The sequence below is a fragment of the Otolemur garnettii genome, unplaced genomic scaffold, assembly GCF_000181295.1.
Source record: "Otolemur garnettii isolate 467f Iridium unplaced genomic scaffold, OtoGar3 scaffold00159, whole genome shotgun sequence".
Classification (NCBI taxonomy): Eukaryota; Metazoa; Chordata; class Mammalia; order Primates; family Galagidae; genus Otolemur; species Otolemur garnettii.
Window position 1 is genome coordinate 1,039,849 of NW_003852554.1, and position 9,745 is coordinate 1,049,593.

Sequence of the window (9,745 nt, forward strand, 5' to 3'; positions counted from 1 at the left end):
AAATGATTTAGGATGTGGTGCACATTTAGCCCAAGATGCGGCCATTGTGTCAGTCATAGCTCAGAGAGTGCGGTGCAAGAAATCAATAGGTCATCTGCTGGAGGCCTTGTGAAAGGTAAGAGAGTTATCTGCTGGAAATCTTCTGTAACCTGGAAGGATTGTGTTAACAGAACAGGAGAACCACTGCAGCCAGAGAAAGACTATTATTCCAGCCTGTTGGTGTTAAAAAGGAAAAGAAATAGAGAAAATTCTGGGGTTGCAGTCAGGGTCCGCTAATTGGCTGGTCTCAAGCAAACCGCCAGTCCTTTGGTATGGGCTGCTGTCTAGGTATATCAGTCACTAGAATGCAGAACCTTAGATGGAGGGTCCAAGACCAGTTGAGTAAGTTCCTTGGTCTGGGTGGGTCAGATACTAGAATGCAGGACCTAGAAGATTTCTCAAAAACTACTCTACGGTAGGGCAGTACCTGTGGCTCAGTGAGTAGGGCACCGGCCCCATATACTGAGGGTGGTGGGTTCAAGCCTGGCCCCAGCCAAACTACAACAAAAAAATAGCCGAGTGTTGTGGTGGGCCGCTGTAGTCCTAGCTACTCGCGAGGCTGAGGCAAGAGAATCACCTAAGCCCAAGAGCTGGAGGTTGCTGTGAGTTTGACACCACTGCACTCTACGGAGGGCAATAAAGTGATACTCTGTCTCTAACAAAAAAAAAAAAAAAACAAAACCCACAAAACAACTACTCTAGGGTAAAGAATCAAACAGAGGCAACAGTAATTATAATCAAGGGATAATAATGAAAGGACAGTGATTGATTACTATCATTATTTTAACTAAGTCTGTTCTTTTGCATAGTTCTGGGGGCCTTACTCTAGTTCTTATCTGGCACCTCTCCATCAATTTGTAAGGGTGGTTTCAGTTTCCCCCTGGGCTTACCCAGCTTCAGTCCTTAGGTGTAGGCAAATGAGAGGGAAAGGGCTGATGTGGACATAATCCGGGTTGTGTGCAGAGTAAAAGGAATGAAATCATTTGTCAGTCACCTGCAAATGTCCACCAGTGCTGGGTTTAGAGTATAAAGTTTGCATAATGAGAACACGAGTGTTCTTATTCACTGCCTTAGCACAGTTCTTAAGTAAACTTAAGATAGATAATACCTAGCTTTAAGAGTCTCCATAGAACTGATCTGAAGTTCTGAATAGTCCAAGTGAATATTCCTAAAAATCAACTGAGTGTAGGGCTGCTTGTGGGGCTATGTTGCAGCCACACTGCCTATTGGGAAATTTTTCTATTCAAGTTTTCAGCTTCTCCTGAGGTATCTATGTAGACACAGCAGATAGTGTTTAATACTGCACAGATTCTCTCCAGTTGACCCAACAGCAAACCTAGCATTCCCTCATTGTCTGAGAGTACCTGGGCTAGCAAATTGAGCAATCTTTTTTGAGCCTGAAGGCTTTCTGCATTTATTTCCTGATCAGTCTTAGAGAGTGTTGCGGGGAGGGGATTCAATTCCTGCCCTTATTTATTCAAGACAAGGTAAAAAAGGTGTCAACTGCAGTTGCAACCCAATTTCTACTATTCTCCAAACCCTCTCCCAATGTACCCCAAACACCTGACTCATCCTGCTGAGGACAACTGCAACCTTATCCAGCTAGAAGTAATTTCGGAAGACTGAACATCATGTCCTCACCCCTTGAACAAGAGTTGGGAATGTTGGGGGGCCTAACAGCCACATGTGAACCCTTCTTCCTCCTCCTTTTCATTTTTTCTCCTAAGGATCTGGTTGGCTGCACTCCTAAAGTTTGCTCCAAAAGACCCTAACTTCCTGGGCAAGCTATGGAATTTGCCCACCTCCTATGGCCCTCTGTAAAAGGGATCTGTAACTGCCCCTCCGGGCACAGATGCTACCTTTGCACTGCCAGGGGTGGGTCACCTTTCCCTTGTAAACCTGGCCTGAACATCGCCCCGCAGTTTAGTCTCTGGGTGCCACCATTTACAACTTTCAGAGAGTCAGTGACAAATTTCTAATAATGTCTCTGTTGGCAAATAATAGATTAGGACTATTATTTTGAGTGATCTTTGTAGTGTTATTTCTGTGGCAGCCATCCCAAAATATGCCAAAGAGATGTATTTTGGGATAAATAGTTTTGAATCCCTTTAAGTCGCCAGTTTGTAGTTAAAAGATTTTACAATAAGGAACTAGGCCTACTGTACTAATAGTACACATGGTTTGTGCCTGGTCTATGAAAATTAGGTCAATTTAAGGAGGTAGTCAACTCTGGAGATTCTACTGGATTTTCTTTAGTACTTTTTGAGTACAAAAATATATTAGCTTATGATTTATTTGGCTGTGGCCAACATTTACTTTGTTTTTGTTTTGTAACTTTACTCGTCAAGTTGATACATACCAATATTTACTTTGATCTTATCAAAAGTAAAGTTAAATAATGTGGGTCTGGAGGATGTGACTAGCACATAAATCCCAAGGATTTACTCCTGTGAGTTAGGGTAGATTATACAAATCAGGAAAAGATTTCTACTTATCTATATAGTTATCTCATATAAGCAGCATATTATGGACTATGCCGTTCTTCAAAGGATTGGTCAATGCCTACAAATACTTTTGTAATAGAAGTAAATGCTAATGAACTGATAAAGATTTAACTTAATTTTAAAATCCACTCCCAACAAAACAAAACCATTAAGAAGACACACATGCTCTGAAGGGAGCAAAGTAATGTTCATCGTGTGAGCTCAGGAAAAAGTGCTTTTTGTCACTTATGTATTAGAATTCTCAATATATCAAGTCCCATAAAGTTAACCAAACCAGTATGCCTCTATGGAGCAAGCAGAGTGTATACAGGCAGCTTGCTGCTTTGTGTCCTCAAAAATATGGCTAAAATTAATAGTTTCTTATACATAATTCTCAAGGCCTTAAGATACTATGTTGAACATAAAGCAGGTGTCTTTTTTATGGATATGGAATTACACTGTATATACTATTAACAAAACCTTATTGACTTGGCGCCTGTAGCACAGTGGTTACAGCACCACCCACATACACCAAAGGTGGCAGGTTCAAATTCAGCCCAGGCCAGCTAAACAACTACAACAAAAAAATAACTGGGCATTGTGGCAGGTGCCTATAGTCCCAGCTACTTGGCTGAGGCAAGAGAATTGCTTAAGCCCGAGTTTGAGGTTGCTGTGAACTATGACGCCACTGCACTCTATCAAGGGCAACATAATAAGACTCTGTCTCAAAAAAAAAAAAAAAAAAAAAAAACAAACCGCCTCCCCCCAAAAAACCCAAAGCCTTGCTTATTACCCTTCAGTTGATTACTAAAATAGTTCATTGTGCAAATTTTGAAAATTACTGAGACGCTGAATAATTCTGTTTCCCCAAAGACTTAACATTTCTGTATGTTTCTGTCCAGTTATTTTTTTAATGGACTGTCTGTGCTAAAGTGATGTTCATCATAAGTTATTTGAATCCCACATATGTAAATTCTCAGTAAATTAGCTTTTGGGGGACCCAGTTTTTACAAAGAACCTAAGTATTTATCCCCTCAGAGTTACCGTATACAGTACAACTAGCTTTGTTCAGATGCAAATGTGTAAACAGCTGGGCTCCTTCATAACTCCTGCTCTTCAGTTTTAGTACATACATATGAATATAAATCAATTCATATTTTAAGTAATGTGTAGGTTTTGAGGATTGATTAACATAGTTGAAAATATTATATTTTGAGTTTTAAGAGTTTACCAAATTTAATTCTACCTTAAATTTTATCTAATTAAATAATTTCTTCACATATGCAAAAAGTATACAGAAAACTTGATTTTCCTGTAAATATTTGTTTAGTAGAAATACATTTCAAAAATTATAGTAGAAGCCAGTAGGAAAAGACTAATCAAATAGCATCTATATGTATTTATTTAGACTGTTACATGATTAGTGTATGGTAAAGCATTTTCACAATTGTTACTGCATTTTCATAAAAACTCTATGAGTAAGTAGTTAGACAAGTGAAGAGAAAAAGAAAAATGCAGTGAAGTTAAATATCTTGCTCAAGGTTATGATTTACTTAAAGACAAAACTAAAACTAGAACTTCACATTTCCTGACCCCTTAGAGCAGGGGTCCTCAAACTTTTTAAACAGGGGGCCAGTTCACTGTCCCTCGGACTGTTGGAGGGCCAGACTGCGGGCCCGGGATGAGTTGGCTGCTCAGCAGGACAGGCAGTAGCGGCAAAAACACCCGCGGGCTGGATAAATGTCCTAGGCGGGCTGCATGTGGCCCACGGGCTATAGTTTGAGGATGGGTCACATTTCACTTTACTATAGAGCTTGACGCAGCACTGAAAACTTTTACAGTTGAAGAGTGTAGTATTTGCGTTATTTTCTGAAATGATAATCTGTATTATTTACATTTGAATGAAACAAAAATTAAAGGTTTTATCATGAAAGTAGGTAAGTTTGGTGTCCAAGAGAAGAAGTAGTAGCCTTGATAGTGACTTCAATTGAAGAAGTTAAATTTTACCATATTCTCTTTTTATCTTGCTGCTATTAAATTAAATACACTTTCATGTTAGTGGATTAATGTGAGAATAAGTTTATGATTCTCAAATATTATGGTCCTAGAAGTAAGATAGTCTAGTGTATTTGTATTTTGATTTTTTCTTTTTTTTGATTTCTGACCTTAAAATTTTCTTTTGTTAAAGAGTGAAGCCACTTCATTATATCTCCTGGCTGGTTGGACATGAAGGCAAAGGAAGCATTCTTTCTTACCTAAGAAAAAAGCAAGTATTCAATAAGTATTTTCAGTGTAGCAATCTCTGAAAAATAACAGACAATAAGTGTTAAATGATACATTCTTTCATTTTAGCTGCTAGGAAGCTAGATGCTAGAATCAAATTTAATGCTTAATTATAGTCATCTTAATAACCTAGATTATTTTAATGGCTATAGTTACTATGTTTGTGTATTTCCTTATAAGTTACATTTTAGCCCAAGTTAAAAGTAATTGTATACAAAACTTAAAACATTACAAATGAAACTAATAGATTCCAGAATTACATAAAACGGTTAGCTCCAATCAAGAATTCGGATTTGACTGGATAGTAAGGAAGTCAGCTATTTAAATGCTGTGGATCTCTAGGCTTTCCATCCCAAATGGTAGACTTTAATGAAAACTTTACTGGGAAAGTAAATCGTAATGAGTATGTGCAACTGTGAGTAGTTTATGCAGCTATGTTAGTAGAATGTTTTCTATTTTTTAAATGCTTATTTAAATCACCTGTTGCCAAAGAATAGAAATATAACTTTTATAAAGATCCATACATTAAGGTAATTCCTTGTTTGACTTTTCTTTTACTTTTTCTTTTCATTGGAGACAGAGTCTCATGCTGTCCCCCAGGCTAGTGGCCTCAGCCTAGCTCATAGCAACCTCAAACTCCTAGGCTCAAGGGATCCTCCTGCCTCAGCCTCCCAAGTAGCTGCAACTATAGGCACCAGCCATGATGCTCAGCTAATTTTTCTATTTTAGTAGAGAGAGGGTATCCTTATTCAGGCTGGTCTCAAACTCCTAAGCTCAAGTGATCCTCCCACCTCTGCTTCCCAGAGTGCTAGGATTACAGGTGTGAGCCACCATGCTGGGCCCCTTCATTGATTTTTCTATACACTAATTAGTTTGAGAATGGAAAGGAAGATGAGAAATTTAAGTAAGTACTTTAAGATATTGGTATGTACTAGAACATTCTTAGAAAGCTGAGAGGGGGGACGGTGCCCATAGCTCAGTGGGTAGGGCACTGGCCATATACAATGAGGCTGGTGGGTTGGAACCTGGCCGAAAACAACAATGACAACTGCAACAACAACAACGACAAAAATAGCCAGACATGTGGTGGGCACCTGTAGTCCTAGCTGCTTGGGTGGCTGAGGCAGGAGAATCACTTAAGCCCAAGAGTTTGAGGTTGCTGTGAGGTGTGATGCCAGGGGTGACATAATAAGACTCTGTCTCACAAAAAAAAAAAAAAAAAAAAAGCTGAGAGGGCAGAGTTATAACAATAAAGAATGAATGATATTAGATATGCATACATATATGTATATTATATGTCTATACCTTTCACAATATATGTAATATGCTTTGAGATGTGCATAGTCTTTCTACTTACTGAACTTTATTAGAATTTCATACTTTTTATTCTGCTGTCCTTCCTATTTATTTTAGGTTTCACAATTATTTTAGTCAGGATAAGATGCAGCCTCATTTCTTTATTCTTAGACAATCTATGGTTGTTTAGCTGACAGTCTCAGATAGCTTAGTTAACATTCTAAGCAGGGATTTATTACAAGTGTTTTAAGGCTTCTCCTAGGAGATAGGTTCAAAAATGGATAAGTGAAGTGGCTCCCAGCAGCTATAATTTTTATTTTACAGTGTTCTCTTTGATAAGAATTACTTTGGGTTCATAAAACTGTTGATGTTTTACCGTGTTGCAGTAGCCATCACTGTTTTCATTAAACAAGACTGCTATTATTTCACTTTTGGTGATTTCCTAAATTCCTTTGGAGGCTTTGTACTTTTAAAATTTGTAGTTTTAGACTTATTGTTGGAAAGTATATATTTGTGTCAAAGGCTACGTTTCTCAAATATTACACAGAAAGCCTATCTGTTTTTTTAATTTGAGGTGTTTGTAGAACATTAATCCATAGACATTGATTGAATTATTTTTCCCCAACCATAGATGCTGGGCTCTTGCACTGTTTGGTGGAAATGGTGAGACAGGATTTGAGCAAAATTCTACTTATTCAGTGTTCAGCATTTCTATTACCTTGACTGATGAGGGTTATGAACATTTCTATGAGGTAAATAATTAAGTGGGAGTTGTTTTTCTTTTATGTACATATGAGTTTATTTATGTGAAAGACTAATCAGATGCTTGGTTTTTAGGTTGCTTATACCGTCTTCCAGTATTTAAAAATGCTCCAGAAGCTAGGTCCAGAGAAAAGGTAATAAATATTTCTTAGAATGAGGCCAGGAGTCAATCCTGATACATGTTAGCCTTCATACTGCCCGTAGACACGCGTTAGTCCTGCCTAGATGGTTTTCCCGGCATTCCTGTGCTTTTCCCTTCCTGGCTTCACATCCTTATCCCTTTATATGTGAGTGTACACTAAGGTTTTGCATTTATGTCGCCAGCCCCTTTATTTTTATGCTTCTCTTTTATCTTGATGATTCTAATGAGAAAGCTTAATGGATCTTTTAATTATAGTTTTCTCTTTACAGAATTTTTGAAGAGATTCAGAAAATTGAGGATAATGAATTTCATTACCAAGAACAGGTACTGGGAGTCAAATTCTTTTTGAATGTTATCTGTGACCAAGTCAAAACTGGTATGGACATTGTTCCTCTTTTTGGAAGTGTCAACTGGAGTTTTAATTCACTCACTGTCATGTTAATTTTAAGATAGCCTTGAAGCTATCTGAGAATTAACTCTTGTGTTTTCAAGTGTTTATTGAGTAACAATAAAAGGTTTAGGCAGATGACATAAGTCATGTAAGTGTGATAGTCATTTATCTCCATAACTATCCATCTGTCTCTTCAGTAAGCATTTATGGAGAGCTTGATATGGTATTTGATATTTTGGGAATTCAAATATTGTGAAGACATTCTATAAGGCAATTTATAGTAATTACCATTTATATTGTTAAAAACACTGTGCTTCATTTTCTTCGATTGAAATAGGATCAGAGAAGGCTTTGTAGATGTGGTAAATTTGAATTGAATTTAGCATGAGAAAATGAGGTTTGGTTACATTTTAGCCAATGGAAGACATAAGTAAGGAACTCTGGGGGTGTTGTGAAAAAGTTAAAGATCCTGTCTATGTGGATCATAGGTTATACCAAAGGAAGGTATTATTATTGTATAAGTCCTTAAAAGCAAAGGTTTATGTTGTAACTGCTTTTGGGCCCTGGATCTTGGAAGTCTTTTGAATCCTGTGGATTCCTTCTTAGAATAATATTTCATCCTCTTAACTTTTTAAACTTTGAGGGAAATTGTCACAGTAGTACAATGATTACTGGTATATCTCTCACCTAGACTCACCAACTGTGTACAAGTACTTACTTCCTTGTATATGTATGTACATGTGTATACTTTCCCTGAACCATTTGAGAATTAATTATAGATATCATGATACTTTAAGTGCTTTTTAGCAAGTGTCTGCTGCATAACCACCATGTAGTTGTTACAGTTAGGAAATTTAACATTGAAACAATACTATTAATTAATATGCAGTCCATAGCATACTGTGTTTAAATGTAATAAAATAAAGTACATTGTTATAAAATAAATATTGAAATAAAGTCTTCAAAATAGTAAAAACAGTAATAGGTGTCTCTTTATAAATATATTAAATTACAAAGATCTAGTTGTAGGTCTAATAATTGTAATTTTTAAGTACAGTGAATATAAAGGATGTTTTGAGATATCTTCAACAACTGTATTATGGTTTCTATTAGTGATAGTCATAGATATTGCTAATAAATTATATTAATAATTGATTTTTTAAAAGGCTAGATTAGAGATTGTTAAAAATAAATGTATAATTTTTTTTCCAACCATATTCATAAATCTTTCTGAACTTGTCCAGTGACATTTGTGGGGGATGTCTGTGGGCCCTAGATTTAAGATCTCTTGATCATAGAACATATTGAAAGCTAGCTTTTTGGATCATCACCAAAGACTATTACCTGAATATCAGTTATAAGTAGGAAGATTTAAATATGTGAAGGCAGTGTCATAGAAACTGTAAGTTTCTAGTTGCTATTGAGTCCTGCTGTATACTAATATGTTGAAAAGAATTCATTTGAAAGAGAAATTTTATTCTATGAGAATAGAAAATACACTGAGCCTAGTGCTTCACACCTGTAATCCTAACATTCTGGGAGGCCAAGGTGGGAAAATTGCTTGAGGCCGGGAGTTCCAGATGAGTCTGAGCAAGAGAGTAAGACCCCATCTCTACTGAAAACAGGAAAAATTAGCCAGGCATGGTGGCAGGTACCTATAGTTCCAACTACTTGGGAAGCTGAGGCAGGAGGATTGCTTGACCCTAAGAGTTTGAGGTTGCTGTGAGCTATATGATACCACGGCACTCTACCCAAAGTGACAGAATGAGACTCTGTCTTAAAAAAAACAATTCATATAGGAACTTGGACTCAGTATGTCTTATAAATCAACTGTTTGAACTAGAGTATCATGAGAAAAGCTATTTTGTTTAAGTACTTTTTTATAGGCAGAAAAATAGGACCAATAGCGTAATAATTAATAATAGAAGGCAGTAAGAATTTATAGTAGACATTAACAAATGTTGGAGGGGATATGGAAGAACTGAAACCCTTTGTATATTGCTAGTGAGAAGAGTAAATGGTATAACTGCTTTGGAAAACAGTTTGTTTCTTAAAAAGCTAAACACAGCATTACCATATGAGCCAGCATTTCCATTTTTAGGTTTATACCCCAAAGAATTAAAATCATTTGTCCATATAAAAACTTGTATAATTGGCTCGGCGCCTATGGCTAAAGTGGCTAAGGCGCCGGCCACATACACCTAAAGTGGCTGTTCGAATCCAGCCTGGGCCCGCCAAAACAACAATGATGACTGCAACCAAAAAAAAATAGCCGGGTGTTGTGGCAGGCACCTGTGGTCCCAGCTACTTGGGAGGCAGAGGCAGGAGACTCACTTGAGCCCAGGAGTT

The 9,745-nt window shown here is 37.1% G+C and overlaps 1 protein-coding gene across 3 annotated transcripts in view; it reads left to right on the top strand.

Annotated features, from left to right (window-relative positions):
* The window catches only part of NRDC (nardilysin convertase), a 107,103-nt gene that overhangs the window by 72,021 nt on the left and 25,337 nt on the right, over positions 1–9,745 (top strand). For all 3 annotated transcript variants that reach the window (XM_012811467.2, XM_023519155.1, XM_012811468.2), the window contains 4 exons: positions 4,711–4,788; positions 6,733–6,853; positions 6,939–6,997; positions 7,275–7,329. In XM_012811467.2, coding sequence (XP_012666921.1) covers positions 4,711–4,788; positions 6,733–6,853; positions 6,939–6,997; positions 7,275–7,329 — 313 coding nt within the window. The remainder of the gene's footprint in view (positions 1–4,710; positions 4,789–6,732; positions 6,854–6,938; positions 6,998–7,274; positions 7,330–9,745) is intronic.